Raw genomic sequence first — 27,655 nt, 5'->3', positions numbered from 1 at the left:
GCAAAGGCAGGGCTATAGATAACAAGCGTATGTGCGTTATTACGCAATTAAAATAACCAAAAACGTAATTAAATTCAAAATCAAGCGTACAAAAACGCAAATATAAATTTAATAACGTAATTCCCGTAAAAAACCTTGCGTCACGAAACGCAATTCTTACAAACACCGGGCGTATTTTTTAAGACTGGTTATTTCCCATACAAAAATGTACCGAGTAATCGGTTGTGTATAACGCGCATTTGTGTATAACGCGCATCAACTTTTTGAAGCAAAAAATCGGGAAAAAAAGTTTTTGATGCAAAAAAACTGGGAAAAATTCGGTTCCATACTCCATGGGCTAACAGAAAATCGTTTTATTTACATTGCCGGTCTCGCGCGTTATTTCGAGCGTCTATGCGATATAGATGGTAAGGTTACATTACACAAATATATTTGTGTTTGACAATTTGCAAAATATTCTTTCCAGAATATGCGCGGTCCTGAAAAGGACCTTTGTTGTTGTCTTTGATCGTCTTTATAAGGGTCGTCCGTCTATGTCCGAAACGTCAATATTGTGACTGACAATTAAAAAATTCTGACAATTCAAAGACAATTTCAAGATTCTTTCTTTGTCGATCGCAGTGCTATTCAAGATACGGTAAGTCTAATGACAATTTTTATAATGATTAAAAATGGCAAATGTGCAGTTTTTATTCATGTTGAAGAGTGTTGTTTATTGCTCATTCAGTTGCTCAGTATAATTGACAGGTGACTTTAACGACTCAAACTTCTCAACACCATTACTGACATTACACGCGATAATTAAACAGTGGAGGTGTGATGCCGTCTGCCGGTTCGCATGTTTTGATAATAGCCCAGCTACACAAAACTTGACAGGTGACTCAAATCTTGACAAGACGTATGAAAACGTGTGAACAAACACAACATCAATTTTATTAACACATTTGAAAAGCAATAAAAATAATCATCAATATCGGGAAAGGCCTTGCCGACATACTATTGTAAATCGACAAGTGCCCCAATTAAATTGTGTAACCCTAGTACAGTAGGGTATAATATTGTGGGAATAAACAATAACATTTAAATAAAAATGGCTTCCTTGTTTTTCATTATCTCCTTCAAATTTATTTGATTTCGATGCTCTGTACGTACCTGAAAAAGATAGAAAATATTAATTTTAACTTTATAACGTTTGTTAATCTATATTCAGATCGTAAATATAATACAATTATTAACATAGTGACAGTTAAATCGACTGGGAACAGAATGGTCCGAGTTACCGTAACTGGGTAACTGACAGGGAAAAAATGTTTTGGCATGCCTGTTGTTGTGCATAACGCGCATCAAGTTTTTAAAATCAAATTTGGGGGTAAAAAAGTGCGCCTTATACACAACCGATTACGGTAGTTTATATGCTGTCCTATGAAGAAAAGAAGGCAGTCTTTCCAGCGGTTATCAACCTTTGGGGTAAATTACTGTAATTATTCGTAGACCCGTCCAATTTCTACTTTCATTTTCTTAAAATATCAAAATGGCCACTCGTGGCCGTAGAAAGAGAATCGTCACACAAACAAACATCAAAGACAGGTATTTACGCCAGAATATTGGGGAAACCGAAAGCTTCTGTGCTGCTTTGCTGAACGATCTGTTGAAAGATGTGATCATTTCTCCCGAGAATTTAGTTCGCCTGTTATTATCGGAGATTTTGAATGAGGTTGTTAAACCCAAAAAAACACGTTATGGGTAGTGTAAGTGAAAAAACTTTAAAAAAGTGGCGAAACAAACACCCGTGGCTGGTGATTGATATGGAAAGTGGAGTTATAAAATGTACATTATGCACAAACATGAAAAGTAAATTAAAACTAACTAATGTTGCTATATTTATTTTTCACATGCACATGATAATATAGTAATCTTAGTAGATTTTTATTATATTATATATGCCATTCCCTAAATTACCCAATTGAGTTTTAAAAAAAACGGGGGTGAAAAAACCCAATTAAGCTCAACAGTAGGGGGTTAAATTTTTTGCTAAAATCTATTGAATTTACAAAAACCCTATTGTTGTCAAAACAGGGGGTGAAAAACCCAATTACCCAAAAAATTATCTATAGCCCTGTGCAAAGGCCTTTAAAATTCGGTTCAAGCGCTGAAAGGGTTAAGATAATCTGTTGAGGGTATTTCATAAAGGGTTTTAAAAGCTTCAAATGTATAAAAGGTTTTTGACCTAAAGTCGTATATGTGTTCTAAGAATTTTATACCCTTACCAGTTTAGGTAGAAGAAGGTATGTTGGTAATTTTTTTTCTATCCTTGAGTTATTCCATATAATCGTTTTATTTACATGTCCTCCTTTTTCTTCGATTTAATCTTGTTCCAAGAGATAATGACATCTCTGAGGAATATATTTTTAAAATTGGAAACAATATGTTTTTCATTAAGTGCACATTCAAATACAAGATTTCCACCATATTTATTAAGTTCATTCTGATAGAAAATTTTCCACTGCCCTTTATTGTTTACGTCTGTTAATCTTTTGACCCAACTGGCCTTATTAGCATGTATTAGAGTAGTAATATCGGTGAGTTTCAGCCCTCCTTGTTCTATTGGTTTAACTAGGGTTGTTCTTTTTTATTTTTATGTCCCCCACTATAGAAGTGGGGGACATATTGTTTTTGCCCTGTCTGTTGGTTTGTTGGTTGGTCTGTTGGTTTGCGCCAACTTTAACATTTGCAATAACTTTTGCAATATTGAAGATAGCAACTTGATATTTGGCATGCATATGTATCTCATGGAGCTGCACATTTTGAGTGGTGAAAGGTCAAGGTAAAGGTCATCCTTCAAGGTCAAAGGTCAAATATATGGGTCAAAATCGCTCATTTAATGTACACTTTTGCAATATTTCAATATTCAAGATAGCAACTTGATATTTGGCATGCATGTGTATCTCATGGAGCTGCACATTTTGCGTGGTGAAAGGTCAAGGTCATCCTTCAAGGTCAGAGGTCAAATATATGTGGCCGAAATCGCTTATTTTATGAGTACTTTTGCAATATTGAACATAGCAACTTGATATTTGGCATGCATGTGTATCTCATGGAGCTGCACATTTTGAGTGGTGAAAGGTCAAGGTCATCCTTCAAGGTCAAATATATGGGTCAAAATTGCTCATGTAATGTCACTTCTGCAATATTGAAGCTAGCAATTTTATATTTGACATGCATGTTTATCTCATGGAGCTGCACATTTTGAGTGGTGAAGGGTCAAGATCAAGGTCATCCTTCATGGTCAAACGTCATATACGGGGACATAGTGTTTCACAAACACATCTTGTTTCAGGTTTGCAATCCCATACAAATTGGCATATAGATTTATTAATTGTTTGTAATATTTCATGATAAGGGGTTGGGAGTGCTGACAATGTTTACATAATCTTTGGCAGGGCAAACGTTTTAACCACAGTGACTTTTCCAAGGAGTGTTAATTTTCTGTGTTGCCACTGTTTTAAGCAATTTATAAAGGCTAGTAATTTTGGTTGCAAGTTTTTGTCTATATTGAGATGTTCATCATTGGTGAAATAAAAACCCAGTGTTTTAGCTTCTTCAGAGGCCCAAGAAAAATATTTGTATTTGTTAAATATAATGTGTGTGTTTTTAAGTGAACCAACGCGCATAACAATGGATTTTTGTGTATTTAGTTTGAGTCCAGATACTTCACTGAGTCTTGAATAGTATTTATCAATGTTGAAAACGAATTAAGCGTTCCATCTGTCATATAAGTTGTATCATCTGCGAAAAGTGTTTGTTTTATTTCTTGTTCTTTTATTTTTATTCCTTTGATGTCTTCATTGTTTTCAATAAAGTTGGACAATATTTCTATGCTTAATGCAAAAAGTGTTGTTGATAATGGACAGCCTTGTTTTATGCCCCTTTGAATAGGGATAGGTTCAGATCAATGTTAGTTATTAATAATTATGGTTCTTATGTCAGTATAAAATAATTTAATCCCTTGTATGAGTTCAGTTCCAAAATTAAATTGTTTGAGACTTTTAAACATGAACTCGTGATCTAAACTATCGAATGCTTTTTCATAATCGGCAAAGAAAAGAAGTCCTGGCTTATTATTGTTATTCAGATAATGAATGGTTTAAAAAATTGTGCGTACGTTCTCGCCAATGAATCTACCTTTTATAAATCCTGTTTGTCTTGGCTCAACAACAGACGAAATAACTTTTTAAATCCTGTTTGCAAGTGTTTTGGTCGCTATTTTATAGTCAACATTTAATAAACTTAATGGTCTCCTATTATCCAGTGTATCTAGATTTTTTCCTGGTTTTGGAATAAGTGTAAGAATACTTTGTTTTTGAAGTTGGGTTAATTGTCCATTAACAAATGAATGGTTAATTGAATTAATATAATGTGTTTTATTAACTTCCCAAAATGCCTTGTAAAATTCTGCGGATAAACCGTCTGAACCGGGACTTTTATTATTATCCATCTCTTTTAAAGCGTTTAAACATTCATATGCTGTGAGTAAGCCTTCGCATGATTGTTTCTCATTTTCTGACAGTCTTTTTATATTTAGGTTAAAAAAATGTGAATTATTAAGAGTATTTGTGTCAATAGCTTTTTTATTGATAAAGGTTGAGTAAAAGCTTCTATGTTCATTCATTATAGTCTTAATGTCTGAGACTTCAATGTTATTTATTTTTCACTTGTGAATGGTTTTACTTTCGTAATGTCTTTTTTCAAGATTTGCAAAGTATTTGGTATTTTTTTCATTATGTTCAATGTGTTTGGCTCTTGCGCTATTATCGTACTCTATTTTAGTTTCTTTAAACAGTTTGAATATATTTTCGATGTTATCACTGTTTGTATTGATTTTTTGCTCTAGTGACTCTAGTTTGTCAATGATAATTTGCTCTTTTTCCTGGTTTCGTTTTTTTATCAATGTAGAGAATTTTATACTAATGTCCCTTACCGTTCCCTTTATAAGTTCCCACAGTGTTTTTGGATTACAGTTAGTGTTATGTTCAACTATGCTATGAATTTCTTGTTTAATTTGATTTTGATACTCTTCATTTAAAAGCATAGCATTATTATGCCCCCTTTCGAAGAAGAGGGGGTATATTGCTTTGCTCATGTCGGTCGGTCGGTCGGAAATAGGCATTATAAGGATTTAGCATGGTTCAAACAAGGGAAACAACTACGGTTTATGCATGTTCTTTTTATTACAGATTTGCCTCCCTTTAATTCATTCGAAATCTCATTTTACAGCAGATTCCAAATCTGACCTGTAAATGAGCCCCATATTTACTGCCAGTGCTAGGTTACCTTTTCCCATTTGATCATTCTTAAGTATTGGTATTGTAATGCTGCTACTGCTGCACTAGAGGCCACATTTATTGTCCAATCTTCATGGCATTTGGTCAGTAGATTGATCTCAATGATATCTTATGTTTGTTTTTTTTATTGATTTTCAACAAACATCTCTATTACAACATGAATACACATATGAAGCAACAAAACATTTTGGTCTCTTACATATACTAAAGTATCATATGCATTGACTATGTCTGCACATACACGTGTTTTATGTATAATACTAAGAGAAAAAACACACACTTTATCTGTTTAAGTATGAACATGGTATTGCTTAACATTGTTACCAGAAAAATATTGTTGAGACGATGCTATGTTATTTTCTAAAGAGTGAAAAGGAGAGGGGAAAAGCTAGATTTGATAATAAGAGAGTTGTAGCATTGATAAATAAGTTTTAAAAAAAATAAAAAAAATAAAGTGATTTTATTTTAAATATATATCAAACAAAAATCAAAAGGCCCGCAATATTTGACATATTTCACAAAATTTGACACAAATAAAGATAACAATTTAGCGGTTTAAAAAGAAATAATAAACAGAAACATCCTAAAATGTCGGGGATGTTGGCAAGATTCTTAATGAGTTATTTCAAAGTTGTGCCATTTTCTATTATGTTGAGCAATTTTGCCTTTTTCAAAGGCAATTTGCTTTTCTAATATAATTTTCATTCTTAGAGCATTGTTGAAGGTCTCAATATTTGGCTTTTCGGCTTTTGATTTGGTATTGAATATGTAAGATTTCATAAGGATGATTATAAAGTTAATCACTTGATTATGAGTGCCTCCTTTTTTAGTTCAAAAAATAATATCAATTACATTTAGTTCTATGTGTAATTGTTTTCTATTTAATAACAATGTCAGCTCCTGCCATATGGGTTGTACAGAATTACATTCATATAAAACGTGTATAATTGTTTCCTTACAACTTGCACAAAAAGTGCACAGACTTGAAGATGTTAGATTACATTTATACAAATATGAATTAGTTGGTAGTATGCACTGTAGAATCTTATATTGAAAATTGCGTAAAGTGTTATCTATGGTGGCTTTAAATGGTGTAAAATAAGCATGTTTCCAGTCGATACTTTGTTCAAAGGGGGACATTATGTCTTCCCATTTCTTTTCTTGTTTAGTTTTATTTTCTTCTAAGGTTTGTTGTAGATTATATAAATATTTACACACTGTTTTTGATTTTTGTACTTTTTCAAGTAATGTGTAATATGATTGAAATTGACAAAATCCATTTGAGATAGTTGTTGTCTGTAAGCTATTGGGATACTTTTGATAAGTGTGTAATATTTAACCCTTTGCATGCTGGGAAATTTGTCATCTGCTAAAATGTTGTCTGCTGAATTTCTAAAATCACAAATTATCACCACACCCTCACACTATACCCCCCCCCCATTTTTTTTTAAAAACGGTTATGTTTGAATACCGTCCAACCATCATCCCCCCCCCCCCCGATTTTTTTTTTTTTTTTTTTTTTCGCTTTTTTGGAAGATAATGTAATAAATGTCCACAGCCCCCACACTATACACCCCTCTTCACTCCACTCCTCCCTCCTTTGTGATTGAAAATGAGAGTCCCTTCACCTTTAGAAAGAAAATAGATGAGCGGTCTGCACCCGCAAGGCGGTGCTCTTGTTTTAAATTTTAATCAATCTTATATGATTGTTTATATTTGTTTAAATCAGTATTTACTTGTTAAATCTGCATATTTAAATAATTATGGTATTGGAAACATTATTTTGGAAATAATCTATTAATTTGTGTACATAAGTTATGCAAGATTTTGATATTTTCATATGATACCATTATATCCATTTTCTTAATTTGCAATAAAATAATAAGATGCCAAACATGACCTGTGTTACATAAACAGTCAACAAAATAACAAGACAATACCTAAAAATACCCCTTTTCACACCACTAACAATAAACAGATAACAATCTGTCAGGCATTCAGAGCTTAACAGGGTACTGATTATCAGGGGCAGATAAGGCTACTGATAGGGTTTGCCCAGACATAAGGCTGGAATGAGGTATGACTTTTGATTGGTTCAATTTTTTGCACAGGAAATTATTTGAAAACAACAACTTTTGAAAAACAAGCTGGTTTCAGCAATTGAATTTAGTCCAAATAATTAGACGTAAGCTACCCCTCATATTTATAGGAGTACAATTGAATTGAGCTTAATTAAATTAACATTAAGACTTATAATTGTTCTGTAAAATGTATTGAAATACTGTCAGCATGAAGTATTGTGTGATGAAAACAATGTGTATTTTACTACAATTTGGAAATCAACAATAAGTTTGTTGGAAAAGAAGTTCAACTGTTTTTTTTTTGGAATACTGAAGAAGAGTTTTAACAGGTTTGTATTGTCATTTCTTCATCCTTTTTTTATTTAGTTTACTGAATTAATTATGATCATTATTATATTTTTGTATTGTCACTGGGAAATGTAAATTGATAAGTAAATGTATTGCAACTTAAAGGAAAAACAACACAATTTGAAGCAAAAATAGATGAACATACACATGACAAAGTGTAAATGTTGTGTACAGTGAATAATGGTGGTTGTGTTTTATGATTATTGTCATCTTTATTGTTATTTATAGATATTTCTGGTTATTACTGAACATATTTCTTTCCCTCATATTTTAATTTTGAAGGTTAAATTCTTGCCCCAAGAGCAAAAGGGGTAATCATACTACCTGATGTATGGACTTTTACACCAGGCTTTTACCCTGCACGAGCTGGCCAACTTGAGGGGAACTGAAGTGGGCAAACCTCGCCCTGTCCTTGAACAAGAAAGCTGGATTTGTTGAGAGGTAAAACTATACAGGTTATTGCATTTTAAAAGCGTCACAATTCTGACCAATGTGACAAATATTTTTAGAGTTTGAAATGTGATGAAAGTAAATTACAAGCTTTGGAAAATTACCAACTGTAAATATTTTGTCAAAACTCCTTTTCTTTTTTTGGTTTCAGAGTATCATTTAAGCTGAAATCCAGCATGAAACCAGGGAGGTGATGGCCATCGCACAGGCCATGTGCCGACCATTCACTTTCCACCAGCTTGTGACTTGCTCCATGAAGGGAGCAACAACTACAACTGGGTCACCAAGACCAAGCCTCCCCGCTGCATGCTGAGAGAAATGCAATCATTGGTACTTTTTCTTCATCATAAAAATTTAAAGTACCAGTTATCCATATAGAAATTCAATACACATTCTACAAATATTTTTCAGATCACTTACTGTTTACAGTCGCATAAATGATCATTTTATTACATCATTTGTGAAAAGGGAGAGTTTTTATAATCCAAGTGACAGTTAACAACAGTGTTTTTTTTTATTCATGAAGACAGGGATTGAAAAACTTTGTCCGTGTCTCTAGTCACTGTCTCCAGGACAATCAGTAATAAACTCATTTGTGTTGACTTCCTTAATATGCAAATATTTAACCTCTTTTTCTGGCTAGAGTATTTTCTATTTAAGAACAGATTTTGTTGTTTTTTTGCATGTTTTTAAAATGAATAGTCTATTATATTTTTTCAGATGTCATAGCCAAAACCTTTGACAAGCCTCTGGTTGATGTTGAAGAAAAGATGAGAGGTTGTTTAAGGCATCTGCGGCTGATGCACAAGTAGACTGAAGTCTTTGTAAATAAAATGTGCTGTTAAAATGATTATTTAACCATTGTTTTCGCTTTGTTATATAGATTTGCACCTGTTTCAACAACATTAACTTATTTTTATGCTCCCGTTAGGGTCTCATATAGCAGTTGAACTGTCCGTCTGTCTGTCTATCCGTCGGAAAACTTTAGCATTGGTCATAACTTTTGCAATATTGAAGAAAGCAACTTGATATTTAGCATGCATGTGTATCTCATTGAGCTGCACATTTTGAGTGGTGCAAGGTCAAGGTCATCCTTCAAGGTCAGAGGTCAAAATCCAATGGAAGAAATAAGCAAAGAGAGATAATATCTATACCTGCCAAATGATAATTAGAAATTTTATTTCAAAGCGACGCAGTAGGGGGCATTGTGTTTCTGACAAACACATCTCTTGTTTGTATTTATTCCATACAATCTTACTTTTTTCAGTTCTTTCTTTGTGTTCAATGTTACTTTATAACACTATTATATTTTATTATAACAATGCCATGTCTGTCAAAATAGTTTTATCATGCTGTGTATATGGATATATATGTAAAGTTTTATGTTTTATCGTTTAAAAAAGTAATTAGAATTTAATTTATGATATTTTTGTTCTTATCATAAAAAAGTTTTTCAGTTTTCAAGTGGGTGAAAAGTGGGTTTTTACTGAGCATTTAACAGGTTTTAAAGCTAGTTTTAACTGCGTTTAATCTGTGAAAAGCATACATTTAGCTCACTTAATGCTCAAATAAAAACCCACTTTTAACATGCTTAAGAACAGGAAAAACCGACTTGATGTGTAGAAGCGGGTGTAAAAGCCAACATAAAGAAGGAAAACACACTAACTTTTAACCAACTTAAGTTGGTAAAACTCGGTTTTAAAGCGTGTTTTAACTGCGTTTAATCTGAGTTAAGCACACATTTAGCTCACTTAACACTCAAACAAAAACCCACTTTTAACTCGCTTAAGAACAGGAAAAACCGACTTGATGTGTAGAAGCGGGTTTAAAAGCCAACATAGAGAAGGAAAACACACTCACTTTTAACCCACTTAAGTTGGTTTAAGTTAGTTTTAGTTGGTTTAAGTTGGTATAAGAAGGTATAAGCGTGTTGGTTTATGTGAGTGAAATCCAGGTTTTACCTACAAAAAACCAAGTCGGTAAGCAAAAAGTGTGTTTAAAAGACACGCTTTAACCCGGTGCCAATACCGCAGGGCTTAACACGGATTAAAACCGGGTTTTGCCCACTTTTTTGACAAGGGTAGGATCATGAAACTTCATAGGTACATTGATCATGACTCACAGATGACCCCTATTGATTTTGAGGTCACTAGGTCAAAGGTCAAGGTCACTGTGACCCGAAATAGTAAAATGGTTTCCGGATGATAATTCAAGAACGCTTATGCGTAGGATCATGAAACTTCATAGGTAGATTGATCATGACTAGCAGATGACCCCTATTGATTTTCAGGTCACTAGGTCAAAGGTCAAGGTCACGGTGACCCGAAATAGTAAAATGGTTTCCGGATGATAATTCAAGAACCCTTATGCCTAGGATCATGAAACTTGATAGGTAGAGTGATCATGACTAGCAGATGACCCCTATTGATTTTCAGGTCACTAGGTCAAAGGTCAAGGTGACCCGAAATAGTAAAATGGTTTCTGGATGATAACCCAAGAACGCTTATGCCTAGGATCATGAAACTTGATAGGTACATTGATCATGACTGGCAGATGACCCCTATTGATTTTCAGGTCACTAGGTCAAAGGTCAAGGTCACAGTCACCCGAAATAGTAATATGGTTTCCTGAAGATAACTCAGGAAAGCTTAGGGCTAGGATCATGAAACTTCATAGGTACATTGATCATGACTCGCAGATGACCCCTATTGATTTTCAGGTCACTAGGTCAAAGGTCAAGGTCACAGTGACAAAAAACATATTTACAAAATGGCTGTCACTACAACTTAGAGCCCATATGGGGGGCATGCATGTTTTACAAACAGCCCTTGTTTATTTTAAAATAACCAGGCCCTTTTTGTTGTATTTTATTGTCAATAATTATTTCAATCAAAGAGTGGTCTGTCTTGTATCCTGGTTTTATTTTTGCTTTATTAATTATATTACATATATTTTGGGAAATAAGGTAATAATCCAATATACAAAAAATAACCGGTTTACCACTTGAATGCCATGTATAACGTTTTTGTTCTGGATGAAGAGCTCGCCAAATGTCTATCAAATTGCATGAATCGAGTATGGAATTTATTTTGTTCCTGCTGTTTATGTTTGTATCCTTTTTGCCGTTCTTTTTGTCTAGATTTGGGTTAAGTATTGTATTAAAATCGCCTCCTATTATGTAATTTTTATCCATATTTTGTAGTAGATGTATTTCCAGTTTTTCAAAAAAACATGTTTCATCTTTGTTTGGACCATATATATTTATTAAGGTGATTTCTTGATTATTAATAATAACATCTATTGTGCATAATCTACCGGGTACTAATTCTTTAAAATCGCCTATGCTTACATTATCTTTATTTTTGATTAAAATTCCTAAACCTTCACTATTTGATTTGTTCCCACTGTAAAAACTTATTCCACTCCATTCTGATTGCCATTAGTTTTTTGTTAGCTCACAAACATGTGTTTCATGAAGTAAACACACTGTGTAATTATTTTCTTCAAACCATTTGAATATACTTTGCCTTTTATTATCATTGTTGAGACCTTTTACATTTAAAGAGCATATTTTTTCATACATTTTTTTCTCCAAAATATTTTATTTTTATGGCTAAATTGAAGCGTACTGAATCTTGCCTATTAATTTTATAATAGTACATATTTATATCCTGTTTTATTGACATGTGTTGGGAATTTGTGTTTATTTCTACTGGCATAAAAGAAAATGTTATTAACGATAGTGTAGATATGAAAATGTGTACAAAAACATAACAACAATAAACATACAGACGATAAGCACATGAATGCATATGAAAATCAAATCAGGCATTAACATTACCATTCCAGAAGAAAAAAAACACAAACATTCAACCAAGTTAAACAGATGTGATTCGTAGTTATTTAAGTTCCCTAAATGTGATAAAGCGCCATTTAAAATATAATAATACACATGTATTTCAAATAAGCACATGAATGCTTATGAGAATCAAAACAAGTGTTGACATTACCAATGCGGAAGAAAAACAAATATTCAACTAAGTTAACAGATATCATCTTCAATTATTTAAGTTTCCTAAATGTCCCAAAGGGCCATTTTAAAATATACAATGTTCTATAATATCAATCCTGAATTTTGATTCCTGTGTATATAGAGACAGCTATTGTATGTACATGTAAATACTGTCAAATATACCTATAACATAGCTATGTTATTAATAATAAAGTAGATATGAATTTGTGTTTATTTATACTGGTTTAAAAGAAAAGTTTTTATGTTATTAACGATAGTGTAGATATAAAAATGTGTACAAAAACATCACAACAATAAACATACAGACGGTAAGCACATGAATGCATATGATAATCAAATCAGGCATTAACATTACCATTCCAGAAGAAAAAAAATTCTACTAAGTTAAAAAGATGTGATCCGTAATTATTTAAGTTCCCTTAATGTGATAACTCGCCATTTAAAATATAATAATACATATGTATTTAAAATAAGCACATGAATGCATATGAAAATCAAAACAAGCGTTAACATTACCAATGGATGAGTTCCAAAATGGTTACGTTTGCTTGAAAAACATGGCTGCCAAGGGGTTGGGCATTTTTCCTTTTATGGCTAAATATGGCTATATAGTAAAATCTTGTTAACACTCTAGAGGCCACATTTATTGTCCGATCTTCATGAAACTTGGTCAGAAGATTCATCCCAATAATATCTTGGACAAGTTTAAAAATGATGCCGGTTGATTGAAATACATGGCCACCAGGGGGCGAGGCATTTATCCTTATATGGCTTTAGTAAAACCTTGTTATCACTCTAGAGGCCACATTTATTTTCCGATCTTCATTAAACTTGGTTAGAAGATTTATCCCAATAATATCTGGGACGAGTTTTAAAAATGATGTCGGTTGGTTGAAAAACATGGCCGCCAAGGGGCGGGGCATTCTTCCTTATATGGCTATAGTAAAACCGTGTTAACACTCTAGAGGCCACATTTATTTTCCGATCTTCATGAAACTTGGTCAAAAAATTTGTCCCAATGATATCTTGGATGAGTTCGAAAATGGTTTTGGTTGCTTTAAAAACATGGCCACCAGGGGGCGGGGCATTTTTCCTAATATGGATATATATTGCTTTAGTTAAACGTTATTAACACTCCAGAGGCCACATTAATTGTCCGATAATCATGAAACTTTGCCAGACAATTTGTCCTAAAGATATCTTGGATGAGTTCCGGTTGGTGTAAAAACATGGCCTCCAAGGGGTCGTGGCATTTTTCCTTATATAGCTATAGTAAAACTGTTAACACTCTAGAAGCCACATTTATTTCTGATCATCATGAAAATTAGTCAGAAGATTTGTCCCTATGATATCTCTGACAAGTTCGAAAATGGTTCCAGTTGCTTAAAAAACATGGCCACCAGGGGGCGGGTCATTTGTCCTTATATGGCTTTATGAATCTTTATGAAACTTTTTCAGAATATTTGTTTAAATGATATCTTGAATGTGTATGAAAACGGTTCTGATCTGTTGAAAAACGTGGCTAGTCATGAAAGTTGGTTAGAAAATTTGTTCTAATGACATCTTGTGCTGCACAAAACAGATCAGATCCTTTGAATCTCAGGTGAGCGACTTTGGGCCTTTCAGGCCCTCTTGTTTACGAAATGCTTTCAGAAATTAAGTTCTTTTTTGGCATGTGACTCTACGTACATGACCTAAAGATGAAGTGTGAGTTATGTTCCAGTTCATTCATTTCCTCTATTATAGCCGTTTTCCAGAGGTATTTTACGCAATGCTTTCATATATTAAGTGGCTTTTGGTACGTGTATGAGTCTACCTACATAACTTACAGATTAAGTGTGAATTTCGTTCCAATCCATTGATTTTTGTCTAAGATATTGGCATGGAAATTTTCTCTATAACAACTGTTTTCCGACTTTTTTTAATAAAACGCTTTGAGCTGTTGAGCTGATGTTTGGTACGTGAGTCTACCAACATGACTTACAGATGTGGTGTGCGTTTTGTTCCGGTCCATTGATATTTGGCGATGTGTTTGGGCTCGGACCAAACAGTTTTCTCTAAAATAACTTCAGTTGGCTTCAAAGCTTAGTAGGGGGCATTGTGTTTTACACAAACAGGTCTTGTTATTTATTTTTTTAGGCCAAGTTTGAAACATACATGTATACTCGATATGTTTGTTAATTTAAACTTTGATTTATAATCAATTATACTGTTTGAATATTTTGTTTCACCCAGATATTAAATATGTCAAAATGGTTTATTATCATTCGATGTTGTTTTGACGTTTTCATCTGTTCGGAACATTTTTGTGTCTAGATACATATTTGGAACTGCTTGTGCCGATTTCATTGAAACTTGTTATGAGTGTTTATATGGGTAAGAGGATGATGCACATCAAATGCCAAATGCAATCCAAATGCAAGTAACAAAGTTACAGTCCTTTTTTACTTGAAAATTATCACACCTTTGCCCCTCCTTCCCGAACACTTTTGTGTCTGGAGCCATATCTGGAAATTTGCTTTTGCGAATTTCAATGAAATTGCTATTTGTATTTATATAGATAAAAGGATGATTCACGTCAAATGCGGTCAAAATCCATTTGCAAATAATGAAGTTATGACTTTTTTTACTTGAAAATAAGCATACTATTGTGTCCGGGGGGCCACATATTGTAACTGCTTGGGCAGATTTAATTGGAAATTGGTATGAGTATGTATATATAAATATGGGAATGATTCACATAAGATTGCGAAACAATCCATTTGAAAATAACAGAGTGGCCCTTTTTGACTTTAACATACCCTTTTTAAATAAGATTTTTTTGTCTTGAGCTGTATCTCAAATAAGATATGAGCCACATCCATGCAACTTACCACACTTCTAAGTCATCATTTTCACCGATCCATGAACACAATTTATTTGGAAGGGGATATCTATTCAATGACTTGACTTGTTTGTTTATAATGCTCCATGTTTCTTTTTCAGACAGTGCCTCAATGTGACTTTTATTTCTGAGTCAGTAAAAAAGCTATCATTGGATATAAAACAGTTGTCAAGCAATCTGCAAACTATTGGTAACCAACTTAATATTTCAAAGAGTACACAAGAGTCCATCATTCAGTTCATGGAGGTATCATATAATGAAACACTGCAAGAAATCCGAGACATGCGTGACAAATTAAATGCTTATTTGGATGAGCTAGAAAATGCAACACTGAAAGAACTGGATAAAATTAGGACCAGATTTCAAACCTCTCTCAAGAAAGATGTTGACATCTGCTCCAGACTGAAGGATGAACTGCAAGAACTTGGTGAAGCTGTACAAGGCCTGTGTGATAAGAGCAAGAAAGAAATGGAGTTCATAGCCGGCTGGAAATGTCTTGACAAAATTCAAGAATGTGAGACATATCTGAAGGAGAGCCCAGTTAAAATTCCCAGTTCAATGAACTTCAAGGCAAACATTGATATTGAGCAGTACCTGTCTAAAATGTCAGGTCTAGGGAGTATTGAAGTGATGAATCCAAACCAGGTGTTGAAAGTGAAGAGAAAATCTGAGTATAATATACAAATATCAAGTGACACAAATTTGCCTTGCTTCATCACAGGTATTTGCATCTTACCTAGTGGCCATGTCATTGTTGTTGATTATAAAAATAAAAGAGTTAAGCTGTTTGACCAGCAGTACAATGTAGTCAGCCACTGTGATGTGTCTGGGGATCTATTGGACATTTGCCTGATTACATCCAGTTCGGTGGCTGTGACTGTTGACAGTGATGTGCAGTTCATCTCTGTGAGGAAGGGGCAGCTGATTAATGAGAGGAGGATTCGGTTACCGCATGGTGCTGCTGGTATTGCCCACCATCATGAAACATTGTTCGTCACCTCTGTCTCCTCCCTGTACCACTACACTTTGACAGGGACACTCATTAAAAAGCTTTATGAGGATAAAGGAGGTGGCATAACAGGTAAATGAATTTTCATTATATTTCAATACTTAACGTATTGTACATAAATGTTTGTACAAGTATGCTGGATGTCGGTCTGTCCGTCGGAAGACAAGTCTGAATGTCGGAAGACCAGTTTGTTTCAGACCAATAACTCGTCAACCAATAGACTGATTTGCTTGATACTTCACATGTGCATTGACCTTGGACAGTAGATGACCTTTATTAAAATTACTCGTCAATAAATTGACTGTTTAGTTTAATACTTCACATGTGCATTGGCCTTGGACAGTAGATGACCCCTTTTGAAATTTGGGTCACTAGGTCAAAGGTCAAGGTCACTATCACACTTAGTGTGAAAATTGTTTCTGATCAATTACTCGTCAATGAATTTACCGATTGGCTTGATACTTCACATGTTTATTTGCCTTGGACAGTAGATGACCTCTATTGAAATTGGGGTCACTAGGTCAAAGGTCAAGGTCACTATCAAACTAAGTGCGAAAATCATTTCTGATCAATAACATTTCAACCAATTTACCGATTGGCTTGATACTTTACATATGTATTGGTCTTGGACAGTAGATGACCCTTATTGAAATTAGGGTCACTAGGTAAAGGTAAAGGTCACTGCCACACATTACAATTGTGTACATTTGTTTCTGATCACTAACTTGTCAACTGATTCACCAATTAGCTTGATACTTTCCATGAGAATTGGCCTTGGACAGTAGATGACCCCTATTGAAATTTGGGTCACGAGGTCAAAGGTCAAGGTCTCTGTTGCACACTAAGTGTGAAATTGTTTCCCATCAATAACTCGTCAACTGATTCACTGATTGGCTTGAAATTTCACATGTGCATTGGCCTTGGACAGTAGTTGACCCCTAATCAAATTGGGGTCACTAGGTCAAAGGTCATGGTCACTGTTACACACTTAGTGTTAAATTATTTCCTATCAATAAATTGTCAACTGATTCAGCGATTGGCTATATACTAGTACTTCTCATGTACATTTGCCTTGGACAGTAGATGATCCCTATTGAAATTGGAGTCACTAGGTCAAAGGTCATGGTCACTGGCACAACTAGTGGGAAAAGCGTTTCTGATTAATAACTGTCAAGGAATCGACCGATTGGCTTGATACTTCCCATGGACATTGGCCTTGGACACTAGATAATTCCTATCAAAATTGGGGTCACTAGGTCAAAGGTCAAGGTCACTGTCACAATAAGTGTGAAAATTGTTTCCGATCAATAACTCATCAACGAATTGACCGATTGGCTTGATACTTCACATGTGCATTGACCTTGGACAGTAGATGATCCCTATTAAAATTGGGATAACTAGTTCAAAGCCCTGTTGTTGTTGTTTTTTTGGGGGGGCATATGTCTCCGACTGCAGAACACTTGTTTATATTTTTTTGTGTGATGAAACGAAATTCTTAATATTTGTAATCATTTCTATGCCCCCCTCCTCCCATCCAAGAAGAGGGGGTATATTGTTTTGCACATGTTGGTCTGTCCGTCAGTCGGTTGGTCCACCAAATGGTTTCCGGATGATAACTCAATAACGCTTAGGCCTGGGATCAGGAAAGTTCATAGGTACATTGATCATGACTGGCAGATGACCCCTATTTATTTTCAGGTCACTAGGTCAAAGGTCAAGGTCACAGTGACTCGAAACAGTAAAATGGGGTCACAGTGACTCAAAACAGTTAAATGGTTTATTGTTTTGCACATGTCGGTCGGTCTGTCGGTCGGTCCGACCACCAAATGGTTTCCGGATGAGTACTTAAGAATGCTTAGGCCTGGGATCAGGAAAGTTCATAGGTACATTATTCATGACTGGCAGATGATCCCTTTTTATTTTCAGGTTACTAGGTCAAAGGTCAAGGTCACAGTGACTCGAAACAGTAAAATGGGGTCACAGTGACTCGAAACAGTGAAATGGTTTCCGGATGATAACTAAAGAACGCTTAAGCCTGGGATCAGGAAAGTTCATGGGGACATTGGTCATGACCGATAGATGACCCCTATTGATTTTCAGGACTCTAGGTCAATGGTCAAGGTCACAGTGACTTGTAACAGTCAAATGGTTTCAGGATGATAACTCACTAATGCTTAGGACTAGGATCAGGAAAGTTCATAGGGACAATGGTCCTGACTGGCAGATTACCCCTTTTGATTTTCAGGTCTCTAGGTCAAAGGTCAAGGTCACAGTGACCTGAAGCAGTAAAATGGTTTCCGGATGATAAATCATGAATATATATACACATCTCACTTATCTTTATTTAATATCTCAAAAATATCTGGTGGAAACTTATGACAAATAAACAACAGACTCTCATCAGCAACTCCATGAGTAACGCGAGCAATTTAAAAAAAAATTGCCAATCATTCTCTAACGTAGTCACACAATGGCTGTCACTACAACTGACAGCCCATTTGGGTGGCATGCATGTTTTACAAACAGCCCTTGTTTTAAATCTATATCTGACATGTTAATTTAAATATTTGTTTTGCAGTTTGCAGGTGTGCAGTGTGTCCAGCTGGGGACATGATTTATGTCACCAACAATAGCCAGCACAAGCTGATCACACTGGCCATGGATGGGACCCTGATATCCACGTTTACTGACCCTGAACTACGACATCCATATTGCGTTCATGTTACATGGGCAGGACATGTGCTTGTATGTGGAAATACCTCCAATGCTGTCATACAGGTGGATCGTGAGGGCAAAAAGAAGCTGGCAACTCTGCTTTCACAGAACGATGGATTGAGCAGCCCAACGTCTGTCTGCGTCAATAAAAATGTTGACCAGATTACTGTGGGGCTATACAACAAAAACCAAATAATTGTTCTGGAACTCAAGTAGCTCTTTCCGTTGAATATTTTATATGTATACAATAATGTTAATGTTATAATGCCCCTCTCTGAAGACGAAGGGGTATATTGTTTTGCTGGCTCTCTGTCTGTAGACCAGTCTGAATGTCGGTAGACCAGTTCGTTTCCCATCAGTAATTCTTCAACAAATTGACCGATTGACTTGATACTTCACATGTGCATTGGCCTTGGCCAGTAGATGACCCCTATTGATATCGGGGTCACTAGGTCAAAGGTCAAGGTCACTATCACACTAAGTGTGAAAATCGTTTCTGATCAATAACTCGTCAACGAATTGACCGCTGATTGACTTGATGCTTCACATGTGCATTGGCAATGGACAGTAGATGACACTATAGAAATTGGGGTCACTAGGTCAAAGGTCAAGGTCACTATCACACTAAGTTTGAAAATGTTTCCGATCAATAACTCTTCAACGAATCGACTGATTAGCTTGATACTTCACATGTGCATTGGCCTTGGAAGTAAATGACCCCTATTGAAATTGAGGTCGATAGGTCAAAATTCAAGGTCACTGTAACATGCTAAGTGTGAAATTGTTTCAGATCAATAACTCGTCTACTGATTAAATGATTGGCTTGATACTTCTCATGTGCATTAGCCTTGGACAGTAGATGACCCCTATTTGAAATTGGGGTCACTAGGTCAAAGGCCATGGTCACTGGCACAATAAGGGGGAAAAGCGTTTCTGATCAATAACTCGTCAACGAATCAACCAATTGGCTTTATAATTCCCATGCGCATTGGCCTTGGACAGTAGATGACCCCTATCAAAATTGGGGTCACTAAGTCAAAGGTCACTGTCACAATAAATCATCAACAAATTGGCTTGATACTTTACATGCGCATTGGCCTTGGACAGTAGATGACCCCTATTGAAAAATTGGGGTCATAAGTTCAAAGCCCTGTTTTGAGGGGCATATGTCTCTGACCGCAGAACACTTGTTTACAATTTGTCTTTTAGAATGACAAAGGAACACATCGTAGTTTGTACCACAGACAGGAAGAAACATAGCATTGCAAATGTAAATAGTGTTGATTGTTTTGTTAATGACTTTTGAATATTTATTTTGCAAATAAGTCGTATTTAACCAAGTTCTCAACCAAGTTGAAAATCCTGATTATAAGGTTGGAACATGGCGGACGGGCAGGCGAGCATGTGGGTGGGTGGCGCTAAACAGCTGGTTTTCAGTCAATACATTAAGTTTGAATTGCCAAAACTTAATGAAACTTGGATAAAGCATACTTGCGAGCTTGGGATTGTATTTTGGAAACTGAAAACAGTTTCTTCTTAATAACTCGAGTTTGTGTATATATATAGCTAGCTAACATGAAAACCTAAATAGAGATTGCATTTCGGTAAAGGTCAATTTGACTATAAGAAGCAAAACAGCATAGATGTGGTTTCCAGTCAATACATTTAGTTCGCATTTACCAATCTTGATTAAACTTAGGATAGGCGCTCTGAGCAAGCTTGCATGGAAACCTATTTTGATATATTGTATTTCAGGCGTGTTCAGTTAAGATCATGATCACTGTACATACAAATAGAACAATTGCATGCTCAACTCAGTTTGGTAGTAGGTATTGATTGTGAGGGTGTGTAGCTTATATTCATACCTAGCTTGGGATTTCGACAGGACAGGTTATGCTGTCTAAAAATAGAAAACTGGTTTATTTGTGAATACATCGCGTTTAGATGGAGATATTACAATACAAGTTTGAGTATAGAATGCTTATATGCAGACCTAGCATGGGAAATCATTTGGGACTTTCATATTCTTTGTTTAGTTTTTTTTTTAAATAGATTAAAATCCGTTTCTGCTCAATAACTTTGAGTTTAAATGGATTTCTTGTGCTGAGCCTTGCTTCGGATTCCATCTGGGTCCAGTTGGGTAAATCAAGGTAACTGCTTCTTTAAATAAAAAATAAATCTGTTTCCACTCAAGGGTTTGAGTATTGATGAAGGTAGTGTTTTTGTAATTATATTGAATGTTTGTATATTGTTGGCTGACATGTGATCCTGTGCGGGATTGCACTTATGATAAGTTTGATAAAGGTCCAGGTCAGTTTCACTTAAAATAGAAAAAACGGTATTTGGCTCAATAACTTGAGTTTGGATGGAGGACTTAGAGGTATTTGGCTGATATTGTAAATGCAGACTTGAGATTGCGCAGTTATTTAATCAAGATAATAACTAAAACTTTGAACAACCTAGTTAAGTGGTTATGCCATGTTTATTGTTCTTTATTGTGTCGTGTCTGTTGCTTACATGTGTGTTAAATTTGTTTATGGGGCCATTTGTATGTAGCTGTTAATGAAAATAGTAACAGTGTAATTATGTTTGTAGTTAGATAACATGCAGACCTAGGATGCTTTGCATTTTTGGGGAAATATGTCAAGGTCACTGCTACTAAAAATAAAAAAATGATTTTCTGCTTAATAACTTAATACTATACTAGAGGAATATGAGCTGTAATTGTGTGTGTAAATAACTTTGTATGCAGACTGTGCTCGCAGAGTTAATTAAATTCAATAAAATAAATTGGTAAAAGATTGAACATCTTGTTTGTTGACATGTCTTGTTTTAATTCATAAACTTCTACATATATTCAACACCAAATATGTAAGTGTGGTATGTATATTAGATAAATGACAGAAAATGAACAAAATACTGTAAAGGCAGAAGAATAGTCAAGCGCACTGACTTGTGATAGCTTGCTTGTCTAATCTTAAGGAAACTTGTTCAAAAGGTTTGTTCTAATGATTTATCAGAATAATTCAAAAATGGTTCCGAGCTTTATTCCATCCTTGAAGAAGGCAGCATATAGCAGTCGCAATGTCATGATGTGCGTCGGTGTGAGTGGCCAGATGTCTGTCACATTCTTTTTATCTCAGCCATAACTTTGCCATATGTTTTGAACCATCGTTACAGGATTTGCAACACCTTTCTCCTTACCTCAAAAGACATGTTCACATTCAGAGGTCAACAGTCAAATTAAACAGCCATAACTTTGCAATATAATGATCAGTTCGAAAATTGGTCTGGACTTTGGTTTTAAGCTCGACTATATATATATATATATATATATATATATATATATATATATATATATATATATATATATATATATATATATATATATATATATATATATATATATATATAGTGGAGCTATCGATCTTACTCAACCCGGCGTGAGTGTGCGCGTGAGCGTTAGGCTTAGCGTGATCGAGCGTTGGAATGTTAAAGTTTGCGTACCACCTCAAATATTTTCTATGTCATTTGACATATTGCTTTCATATTTTGCATACTTCTTTACCAACATGACCCCAATCTATAAACAAGAGCAGACAATTGTATCAAGCATTTTGTTAGAATTATGTTCCCTTTTTATACTTAGAAAATTGAAAATTTTGTTAAGTTTTGTGTTTAGGTTAATTTTATTCCTAAAGTATCAAAGCTATTGCTTTCATACTTGCAACACTTACTAACTATCATAAGGGGACTGTGCAGGCAAAGTTATGTATCTCTGACTGGCATTTTGAATTATGGACACTTTTATACTTACATTATTGAACATTTGGTTAAGTTTTGTGTTTTGCTCCATTTTACTCCTAAAGTGTCATAGCTATTGCTTTCAGACTAGGAAAAACTCGCTAACTATCGTAAGGGGACTGTACAGGGCAAGTTGCATAAATCTGGTTGGTTTTTAACAGAATTATGGCCCTTTTTAGCTCGACTATTATATATGAAATATAAATAGTGGAGCTATCCTACTCACCCCGGCGTTTCCGTTGCCGTTTCCGTGCAAATGTTAAAGTTTTCGTACTACCCAAATTATTTTCATTGTCCCTTGACATATTGCTTTCATATTTTGCATACTTGTTTAGCAACATGACCCCAACATATAAACAAGAGCAGACAACTCTATCAAGCATTTTGTCATAATTATGGCCCCTTTTCCACTTAGAAAATGCAGCAAATGTTAAGTTTGCGTACTACCCCAAATATTTTCAATGTCCCTTGACATATTGCTTTCATATTTTGCATACTTGTTTACCATCATGACCCCAACCTATAAACAAGAGCATACAACTGTATCAAGCATTTTGACAGAATTATTGCCCCTTTTATACTTAGAATATGCATATTATTGATAAATCTATGTTAAACTTTGCGTACTACCCAAAATATTTTCTATATCCTTTGACATATTGCTTTTATATTTTGCATAATTGTTTGCCAACATGACCCCAACCTTTAAACAAGAGCAGACCACTGCATCAAGCATTTTGACATAATTATGGCCCCTTTTACACTTAGATAATTGAACATTTTGCTTAAATTGCCATAACTTCTTTATTTATGATCACATGTTATTATTACTTTGACAAAACAACACTTACCTGAATACCACAATGGATTCCACCCAAACAATACCCCACGCCCCTACCCAGAATCCCTTCCCCCCCCCCTCCCAGCCTCCCCCCACCCCGAAATAATTTTTTTTTTAAACATCATCTAATAAATTACCACACCCCACATTATACCCCCCTCTCACCCCCCTACCCCCCACCCCAACCTCCCCCCTCCCCCCCCAAACAAAAAAAAATATTTTTTTAACAGCATCTAATAAATTACCCCACCCCACATTATACCCCCTCTCAACCCCCCCCCCCTCCCCCCCCCCCCCAATTTTTTTTTTCCTTTTTTTATGTTTGAAAGATAGTCTAATAAATTATTGATTATAAACAATTTCCCCATGATGGCTTACCTTATACTGTCAAGCACTCGAATAGTCGAGCGCGCTGTCCTCTGACAGCTCTTGTTTATGCCCCCGGAAGGGTGGCATATAGCAGTTGAACTATCCGTTAGTCTGTTAGTCTGTCTGTCTGTCTGTCCCTCCGAAAACTTTGATTGGCCATAACTTTTGCAATATTGAAGATAGCAACTTGATATTTGGCATGCGTGTGTATCTCATGGAGCTGCACATTTTGAGTGGTGAACGGTCAAGGTCATCATTCAAGGTCAAAGGTCAAAGAAACAAATCCAAGGGAAGTAACAAGCTTTAAATGGAGATAATTTCTATTTATCATTTGGCAGGTACAGATCATTTTTACAAGGGAAGTTATATTTTTTATTCTATCCCTTTACAAAATATTACTTCCCTTGTAAAAATTACCTGTACCTGCCAAATGATAAAAAACATTAAATAAATTAAAGCGGCGCAGTAGGGGGCATAGTGTTTCTGACAAACACATCTCTTGTTTCTTAGTAGCTTTGAATTTTTTTTAAATTTTGTGTTTAGATCCACTTTACTTCTACAGTATCAAGGATATTGCTTTCAAACTTCAAATACTTTCATGCTATCATGAGGGTACTGTACCTGTAAATTTGATTTTGACCTTGACCTTTGAATGACCTTGACTCTCAAGGTCAAATTAATAAATTTTGCTTAAATTGCCTTAACTTCTTTAATTAGGATCAGATTTGATTCCATCGTCTGATACCCATGTTGGACCCATTCCGCTCCTCTCCATTTATCGACAGTGGGACATTACGAACTCTTCACCGTTTTAGGGTGTCTAATCCAGTAATTTCATTGGATCCCTCACGATTTCATGAGGATTCTTTACTAATCATACAACTCGTTCTATAGAGACTTTGGTTTTGTTGTTAAAATACCGTCGTCCGTAGAAATGGAATTTCGTCGTGCATGTGAATACTTTAAAATTGACAATTTAGACGACTTTCCGAGTATAATTTTTCCCTTTTATAATGCTACAACAAAACAAACATTTATTTTCTATGGCGGCCGCCATTATACAGGGGAAGCATTCACACTTCCAAAGCGAAGAGTATTGTTTTTGTAACCTGCGATTTCATTGGTCTTCTGAAAGGTTACAGTTAAGGTCAAAACAGCGTGTATTGCTTATATTGTCCCACGGCTAATGCTGGAGAGTAACAGAATGAATTAGTAGTGGGTATCCGACGATGATTTGATTCATACTTTGACAAACCAACACTTACCTGACATCCCACAATGGACTCCACCCAAACCATCCCCCAAGCCCCACCCAAGAATTCCCCCTCCCCCTTCCAAATTTTTTTTCTTTTCTTTTTATGCCCCCTTTCAAAGAAAAGGGGTATATAGTTTTCGCACTGTCCGTCAATCTGTCTGTCAGTCTGTCACACTTTTCGTGTCCGCTCTCTAATTCAAATTAGATCTTTACCAAACTTGGTCAGAAGTTGGATCTAGACAATATCTAGGTCAAGTTCGAATATGGGTCATGCCGGGTCAAAAACTAGGTCACGGGGTCACTTAGTGCATTTCAGGGATTTAGCATGGTGTCTGCTCTCTAATTGAAGTAGTTTTCATCTGATCTTTACCAAATTTGGTCAGAAGTTGTATCAAGACAATATCTAGGTCAAGTTCGAATATGGGTCATGCCCGGTCAAAAACTAGGTCACGGGGTCACTTAGTGCATTTCAAGGATTTAGCATGGTGTCCGGTCTTTAGTTTATGTGGCTTTCTGATTTATTTTGATATTCTAAGACATTTTAATGCCCCCAAGGAGGGCATATAGTGATCGGACTGTCCGTCCGTCTGTCCGTCACACTTTGTGTTTAGATTTCGAAAATGCTCATAACTTCTATGTCGCTCAGATAGCAATTTCATATTTGGCATGCATGTGTATATGGACAAAGCCTTTCCATACGCATACACAAATTTTTACCCCTTGACCTTGAACTTAGGGTCCGCGTTTAGGTTTCGAAATATGCGTTTAGGTTTCGAAAAAAGCTCATAACTTCTACCAAGTGTTTATTGGGGGCATAAGTCATCCTATGGTGACAGCTCTTGTTTTTTCTATTTTTTTGAAAGATCATCTAATAAATGACCACACACCCACACTATACCCTCCTCTCCATCCCCCAAGCCCTATTGCAGGCTATTGCTATTAAACTTGAAATAAAATCTTATTAGTTTGTTTTATGTCTTTACAAATGTTCAATAGATTGTGGAAAATATACCTGAACTCAGAATTGTCTATAATGTACCACTTCTTTAAAACATAAACAATCAGTATGTTTCAATTATGGTCCTCTTCCAAGTAGAATATGACTATATTACCTTGACTTTATTGAATATGAACAATTTCCTCATGATGGCTTACGTTATACTGTCAAGCACTCGAATAGTCGAGCGCGCTGTCTTCTGACAGCTCTTGTTTGAAAAACATGGTTGAAAAGAAGTAGGGTAGAGGCGCATTTTTTCATTTAATGGCTATGATTAAATTGTGTTATATAATTTCATATTATTTGCCAACTTGTTCCAGGGTTGTTTTTTTTCTCAAACGAGTTCGTGTCCGTGGAGCACTTTTCCTTGCATGACAATACGACAAGTATGTTAATACAATTTCGTCACAATGTCGACCCAATCTTTATGGAACTTGCTCAAACATTTTTTTCTAATGATATCTAAGCCTAGTTCAAAAATGGTTCCCGTTGGCGTTCCATCAGTCACCAAATAAGTAGTTTGAGAAAGCAAGTCTTATTAATTTGTATTATTACTTTAGACCTAGAAAATGTTTCTACTCTGCCTACAGAAAACTTAGAATGTGAACAAGCCCAGTCTATAACATACCAGTACAGGACTTGATTGGTTGATCTAAGAGCGGTATTTATCCTTTTAAAAAACATGGGTCTAAGTGGGCGGAACATTTTCTTTATATGTCTAGAGTGAACCTTGTTAATACTATGTATATTTGTCGTCCACTCTTGTTTAGAATAATTGTTTTTATTAACCAGGTTTTCCGAAGGAAAAAACTGGTAATTAGATTGGCGAATGCGGGCAGGCTGGCGATCTTTACTAAACTTGGTCAGAAGTTGTATCTAGACAATATCTAGGTCAAGTTCGAATATGGGTCATGCCGGGTTAAAAACTAGGTCACGGGGTCACTTAGTGCGTTTTAAACATTGAGCATGTTGTCCGCTCTCTAATTCAAATAGTTTTCATCCGATCTTTACGAAACTTGGTCAGAAGTTGTATTTAGACAATATCTAGGTTAAGTTTGAATATGGGTCAGAAACTAGGTCAGGGGGTCGAAAAACAGATTGATTTTGAAACAAGGGGGGTAATTGTGATGAACAATCAGTAGCATTGCACATTTTGAGTTGCAGTTGTCTCCTTTTATCAGACTTTTTTTTATTGAAAACCTGCTTTTGTGACAATTTTGTCCCTTGTTTGTCTCATAAATTAATGTATGTCTGATAAACATGTATTGGAAAGAAGTAGCAGTCAGCCATTTATTTTGGAATCGTTACTTTTTTGTACAATGTATATATTAATGTTAAAGAACAGTGAAGCATGTCTGATCGATTTAAGCAAAATATATTAACATGATACTCAAGAAATATTTTTTTCTTCATATATATGTATATTCAATTTTGTCTTTTGTTGTGTTTCCTTATGAAGGGCTTATTACATTCTATTTGAATGCTATCATGTGTTGTTCTTACTTTATTCATCATGTCAAAGACTTA

At 35.2% G+C, this 27,655-nt stretch overlaps 1 protein-coding gene and 1 long non-coding RNA gene across 2 annotated transcripts; both read left to right on the top strand.

The window, feature by feature from the left end:
- The first annotated feature begins 2 nt into the window (after positions 1-2).
- LOC127843632 (uncharacterized) lies at positions 3-21,668 on the top strand. Its single transcript, XM_052373329.1, has 3 exons — positions 3-1,467; positions 15,240-16,219; positions 18,726-21,668. Exons 2-3 carry the CDS (start codon positions 15,379-15,381, stop codon positions 19,076-19,078), a joined length of 1,194 nt encoding a protein of 397 aa, XP_052229289.1. The 5' UTR covers positions 3-1,467; positions 15,240-15,378; the 3' UTR covers positions 19,079-21,668.
- LOC127843645 (uncharacterized) lies at positions 1,987-27,614 on the top strand. Its single transcript, XR_008032258.1, has 2 exons — positions 1,987-3,142; positions 24,139-27,614. It is a non-coding gene; the product is annotated as an uncharacterized LOC127843645 (long non-coding RNA).
- The last annotated feature ends 41 nt before the right edge of the window (positions 27,615-27,655 follow it).

The sequence above is a fragment of the Dreissena polymorpha genome, chromosome 9 (genome assembly GCF_020536995.1).
Source record: "Dreissena polymorpha isolate Duluth1 chromosome 9, UMN_Dpol_1.0, whole genome shotgun sequence".
NCBI classification, from domain to species: Eukaryota; Metazoa; Mollusca; class Bivalvia; order Myida; family Dreissenidae; genus Dreissena; species Dreissena polymorpha.
This window is presented reverse-complemented; position numbering and strand designations above follow the sequence as displayed.